The following is a 6,432-nucleotide window of genomic DNA, read 5'->3' as shown; positions in this document are numbered from 1 at the left end:
TACGTAGCGTATTCTGGATCTATTTTTTTAATTAAAATTACACCAGAATGAAAAAAAATTAAGGAACATCAAAGAGTACTGTACAATTATACCACTATGTAACAGTATGTATAAATACTTGGCAGTAAAACTTCAGTAGAGAGTGATTTACAATGAAAAAGTTAATATTTAGTTTGACATGGAAAGTTTGCAATAGCAGATGTATCTTCTCTGGGTGTCATTCTTCCATTCCATTGTGACTGGGCGTTGCACACTATGCAGGATCTTCCCCCCACCCCCAATGATTTTAACTCTGCCAATCACTCCTCTGATGTGCATTTCTAACAGAAAGACTCCTGTTGAACATGGCAGCCACATCTGTATGTATTGCAAGCCTTAATCTTGTTATTGGTGAACGTCCTCATGCCTGATGATTTTGTAAATTACCCAATAAAAAATATTGAAAATCAGAAAGGCTAAAGGGAAACAAGCTCTGGATATTGTGTCTATCTTCTTGGCCCGATCAATGAATACCTTTCTCATCTCATCAGGGCTTTTTGGTGCAGCTTGAACAGGATTATTTGGCCCCTTTTGTGTCACTCCATCTTTTGCTTGCAGACATGGGCCCATTCCATATGCTGTAAAACTGAACTGACTTTCCCTTACGTCATCATCCTATTGAAAAAAAAAAAAGAAAAAAAAAGAAAGGAAAAAAGCAAGAAGTTTTTTTTTTATTTACAGAAATCTTACCAGCTGCTAAATAACAAGTATTGCACCATTACCTCAGTGACTTCTTGAATCCACAATTTATCTGAACTGGTTGAAAATTCAGCCCTATCAGTGTCTGTCAAAAATATTGCAGCAGTTTTAACAAGCACAGAATTTTCCTATTTGTTTATAGATTCTGTAATCTATTTACAGAAAAGAGAAAGCTTAGTAAATTAGTGGTAATCAGGCACACAACTTCTGATTTGGTTTGATTTTCCCCATTTACAGTAAATATCCGCAGTCTTCAACTGGGCAAACTTCACACTGGTCTTTTAGACAACAGCCATTAACTCTGTACGTGGCTTAACAAAATGGGATCCTGGCCTCTGGAGATACTCATCATACAAGCACTAGTGATGTTCATGTTAATTATATTAGTGAGAATTCTGCCTATTTCATCATTGTATATTTAGTTAATCTTATCTTATGCCTAATTTCTGCTGTTCCCTGTGAATACATCAGGTAAAGAGAATAGTATGTAAAGTGTCTTAGTTTAAAATAAAGTGAATGAAAGCTAAAGGCCAGGTTTTTCTTCTGACTCCTTCTGTCAATTAAGGGGAAAACTGGCAAAGACATTCTGAATTCAGGGAGCTATAAGGGAAAGTAGTTTTTAATCATGTGGCAAAGAAACAATGGTAGATGGTCTGAAAATATACATATTTTCATAGCATGCATTTCGAGAATGTGGCTTCTGTCTGGGGACACATTTTGTACTTCTCTTTACCTGGTTATAGGTATTCTCAAGTAATAAGGGAGGTACAACTGCAGGCAAATAAATGATACATAGACTGTGAAGCCAGGGCCAAATTTGGTTCTGAAATATATTCCAGTGTATTCCTTCACTATGTATGCTACTCAAGAATAGTCATGTGATTTTGATGGCATTCACAATTTTTTTAATACTGATTTTAAATTCAGGATTTCCTATTTTTCATGTCTAATTTAGCCTAGTTGCTTTAGGATGCTAGACTTTTATGAAGTATGACAAAGTATTATGTATATGTTATTTCTTAAATAAGCATTTTGGAAAATAATTTCCATAAGTATTAAAAAAAGAATTGAGCAGCAGTCAATTTTCCTTTTGTAAGAGAATTTTTGGTATTTGAATCTCTTCCTAGCTTAAATTAAAATAAAAGTGTAAAAAAAAATATTTACCAAAGCAAGTCAAATAATTAGTGTTTCAGTTCAGTAATTCCGAAACATTTTTGTTTTATTTAAACCTCTTACTTTATACAAATGTAATTTCTCAATGAACACAGTTTAAATCCAAACTTCCAAATTTTTCATTTTGAAAATGCCTGGGACATTTGGAAACTCTGAAAATGTTTTAGAATGGAGAATTAATTCTAAACATATTTAAAGTTTCAATTAAGTAGTACTTGCTAAAAAGAACCATTGTTAATTACTTTGTTTAAAAAAAATCCAATGATGTTTACTATCAATATTAGTTGAATAAGTTATCTGCAAAAGAATGCAGATCAATTACTAAGTTTGAAGTGAACAAGTTGGCATTCAGCACGAGCATCCAGCAGAGCTGTAGTTACCACCCAACAGCTGTACTTATTACCCATCAGCAATACTTTTTCATATATGTAAATTAAATAAACTTATAGACTAATATAGTTCACTGAAACTACTATGCTTCAAATTTGTATTAGAATTCTCCTACAAAAACAAAAAATAAATTAACATGAAAGAAAAGGAGGAAAAATCACTGACTGACTTCAATATGGAAATGAATAACAGAAATACAAAATGATAGAATCATTATTTGATGACGTGATACAACAAAGATCTAATTACTACAGTAGTGTTCCCCTCCTGTCAGAAAAGAATGGGAAATAACATCTTTACAGTAGCTGTATTCCAGAAGAGTTGTAGTGTTGTATTCCTGTTAACAGAAGTTACAAATACATGGACTGTGAGAATTTACACTAAACTTGCCATTTAAACACTTTCATACGTATAATTCAGGGTTTAAATCTTTTCATGCTTCTCCAGAAAATAATGCTTATGATTTGACAAGCTCAAAAAGATAATAAAATAATTCTTCTGAGCAGCAGCTTTCAGTTGGGTATGTTTTCAGGATGAGGTACTATATACAAAGACTTAACTGTCTCTGTTCTATGCTTACCTGAATTGAGCGATCCCCTAGAATAGGTTTAAAGGCCAGGTCTCTGCTTATTTTTTTGCTTGCAGACATCCTGAATTTAGTCTGTGAGCAGGCTGCTTGGAAATGCTCTCTGTTGTTGAGCATTTTTGCCCAGTGTCTGTTGGCTGGTGTCTCCATGAGGCAGGCAGAATGGTTGGAGCCTGCCAAGTCAGACCAAAGTGCCACGGCTAATGGATATGCAGGAAAGGGCACCTTTCGGAGCATTGTAACATGCCAGGTACCACCATACTTTTTTTTCTGGGGTACCAGCTGGAATATCCAAAACGTGGTTCTGCAAGTTTTCCAGCAGGTTCATAATGCAGAAAAATCACTAATGTGGTCTCAGGTTCATATCTGAGGGTTCTCGTGCACAGCAGGAAAGGTGCAGTTACTGTTCTTATTGTTATTAACTTTTGAGTACTTTTTCGAAGGCATTTTTATAAAATGTCAGTGACACCCCATTTGTTTTATCGACGTGGCTACAGTCCCTCTTTTTGACTAGAAATATTTCTCATAATGCACATCTGAGTCTACCGCTGTTAAAATAATCTAATGGAAGTACCCTGTATGTCCTAGTTGAGAATTGGGCAGTGTATCTTTCTGAAAAAGTCCTGCATTTTGCTTGAATTATTTTTTAAAAGTAATAAGGAAGCTTTTTTGGGAGGGTCTTTTGTGTATTTGTTTAGTGCATCATCATTAAAGAAAAGAAAATGAATGTTCTTTAATTGATTTTTGATAAAGCTTTTAAAATCTTATTATGAATGAACTTTAATAAACATTCGATATGAATGCGCTTTTCACACATACGGCTTTGGAATTAATATTCTGCATACAGCTACATACAAATTTTTTATCATCACTATTAAAATTACTATAATTAAAGAATGGAAATAAATTTAGATAAAAAAAAACTATTTAGAAATTTACAATTCTTTGGAGGCCTGAAGGAAATAATTTCAATTAGTTTATTTTCATATCAGCATTGTTCTACAAAATACTTAGCTATAAAGTATTAGAAAGCTGTCAGTTTTTGTGGCCCTGTGACTATACTGTTTCTGTCCATACATTTAATAATATATTTCTCTTGAGGAGTAATATGCATAAGGGCTGCAAATATCTCTATATCCTTTTGACTGTAAGTTGTAGTAACAGCTTGAAGACTTATTTGAAGCCTTGGCTTTGGTTATTTGAATGCTATATTTTTTACTGTTCATTTTTGAGAAGAAAAGTGTTATTGAATTGTTTTGCACTACAAACAGCTTGGTTTTAAATGCTGATCTGGTAGCAACTGATTTCTCCTTGAACTGATGTCACTGTTCCTTTGAAGTTGCAGAAAGGAAAGTTTTAATACTATGCTTTAATCCAGATTTAAACAGATCAAAATGAATTACAAAATTAACAAGACAGGTACCTTTATCAACATTTCACGTCATCACATACAGGTAGCAATGAAGGTATATGGAGTTCACATGGGAAGACATTATTTCAGACAAAAGGACAGGGCCTCTGTTAATGATTGGATATCACATTATGACAAATGGGACATCTTCTTCATAGTTTACCCTTAAATTTGTACTGTAGATTTGAGGCAAAGTCCCGTCTATAGGTCCTGTACATCTCAAGCCATTGCTATGCTGCAATGATTCACTGATTTCATTTCCATCAAGAACTCCCTCAAAATACTTTCACCAAAACGGATGGGTTGACCAAAAAGAAAACAAAAGAAAAGAGGTGTGATTACCATTAAAGACAAACTAGTTTGCATGTCTATTTTCCTCACTAAAGATACAGTGATCTTTAGATTTTTGAAAATAGAATTAAAAGATTGACTATTCCTGACAACTAAATATATTAAAAGCTAATCTAAAATCAAAGTGTTATTCAGTATATGCACACAGTTAATGTTTTTCCCCGTACAGTGTCAAGGCAACTAAGAAAAAGCACTGATCATAGGTATGTTTCAGTATCCCTCTATGACTTCTATTTTTGCAATTTTTTTTCCTTTTGTCTTTCAAGACCAAAAGGAGTGTAACTATAAATGAATAACTAATATTAATTAATTCTGAAGGAATGTTTCCGTCACATTAGTAATATAATATTTGTGAAATAGTTGTGTTCATTGGCCAGATTTCTTTCTCTGACAGAGACAAAGCACTATGGATCATACACTGACTACCAAATGAAGTCTGATATTGGGAACCAAAATTCCCCTGTTCTCAGGATTCATTATGCCATTTGTGTAATCATAAAGAAATGAGACCCTTTTTGAAAAATCTCCTATACCTGTTGTGATGCCTATTGGAAAACAGCAATGAGTAGGTTGCATATTATGTTGCAATAACAGTTGCAGTCCCAGACACTTCAAAATTTTTGTTAATTCTGTACAAATTGGATTTGGCCTCTGAAAAGAAACTTGCTTTTCAGTTATTTGAAATCATTGAATGAGGCCCATACTTACAACCATAAAAATGGTAGCCAGAGGGTGCAGTTATACTTAAGAGTCACCTTTGATGCTGCTGTTACTGTTGTCTGGGAAGGGAGGCTGCAAATACACTAGATGGTGTAAAAAGAGGCAGTGACTGTAGGTGGAAAAAGTGTAAGGAAAATGGCAAGGATAGGTGAGCTTTGGATGCCAAAATGTCTTGATACATCTCTGTACATAGGTACATTTTGTATAACTGTATAATTTTACATAAATCTCAGTAGCTCTTATTTTGTTTGCTACACTTGTTTACTGCAGGGGTTTTATCTGAGCTCGATCATATGCTTTTTAAGAGAGAGATTTCAGTTCTCCTGTGTTTTTAATCAGCATTGAGAAGGAATAACCCATAGTTTTGATTAAATTTACAAAAGACTCCAAAGTGGGAAAACCTGCAAACTTGTTTGAGGATATGTTTAGAGTTAAAAGTGAATTCAGTGATTTGGACAAAGAGTCTGAAAAATACTGGAGGAGAGCTGGTAGGTGCAAATACAAGGTACTACATTTAGCCAGGAATAATCAACTTCACACACATCAGATAGAAAGTAAATGGCTCTGCAGTAGTTCTGGAAAAAGATCTGGGAGTTATGGAAGGTCACAATCCTGATATGGGTCAATACCATGCTGTTGTTAAAAAGGCAAATGGCAAACTGGTTTGGATAAACAAGTGTATAACTTGCATGATGTGATCCTTTGGCTGCTCTCAACTGTTACTGGCTAGGCTTCATGTTGCTATCACAGTTTTGAGGAATTATATGGACGACTTAGGAGAATGTCAGGGGAATGAGAATGAGCAAAAAAAAGACTGTGCCAACTGGGAAAGAAAAGAAGACTGAATGGAAACGTGCAAATGGCTACATAAAGGAATGAAGTAGTCTGTTCTCTGTGCCCCTTCTAAACAAGCCATGAAAGGCCAAAAAAGGCATGCGTAAAAAACTTTCTAAACCATTGGAATAGATTGCAGGGGAGCTTGTGGATTTTTTATGACTCGGATGAATTTGGTATAACTGATCCTGACTTAGGTCAGGAAAATTGATTCACTGACCTCCCAAGG

General features: G+C 34.5%; 1 protein-coding gene across 6 annotated transcripts in view; it reads right to left on the bottom strand.

The window, feature by feature from the left end:
- Positions 1 to 384: 384 nt before the first annotated feature.
- GLRA3 (glycine receptor alpha 3) overlaps positions 385 to 6,432 on the bottom strand; it is a 96,535-nt gene continuing 90,487 nt past the window's right edge. For 3 of the 6 annotated variants that reach the window (XM_075499237.1, XM_075499238.1, XM_075499239.1), the window contains one exon: positions 385 to 654. In XM_075499237.1, the coding sequence (XP_075355352.1) occupies positions 385 to 654 (270 nt within the window). Of the gene's footprint in view, positions 655 to 2,126; positions 2,130 to 4,461; positions 4,582 to 6,432 lie in introns of all 6 variants that reach the window. The other 3 variants (XM_075499234.1, XM_075499235.1, XM_075499236.1) reach the window with 3 other exon arrangements.

This window comes from Mycteria americana, chromosome 4 (assembly GCF_035582795.1).
Source record: "Mycteria americana isolate JAX WOST 10 ecotype Jacksonville Zoo and Gardens chromosome 4, USCA_MyAme_1.0, whole genome shotgun sequence".
NCBI classification, from domain to species: domain Eukaryota; kingdom Metazoa; phylum Chordata; class Aves; order Ciconiiformes; family Ciconiidae; genus Mycteria; species Mycteria americana.
Note: the sequence above shows the minus strand (reverse complement) of the source record. Positions and strands in the feature narration are given on the sequence as shown.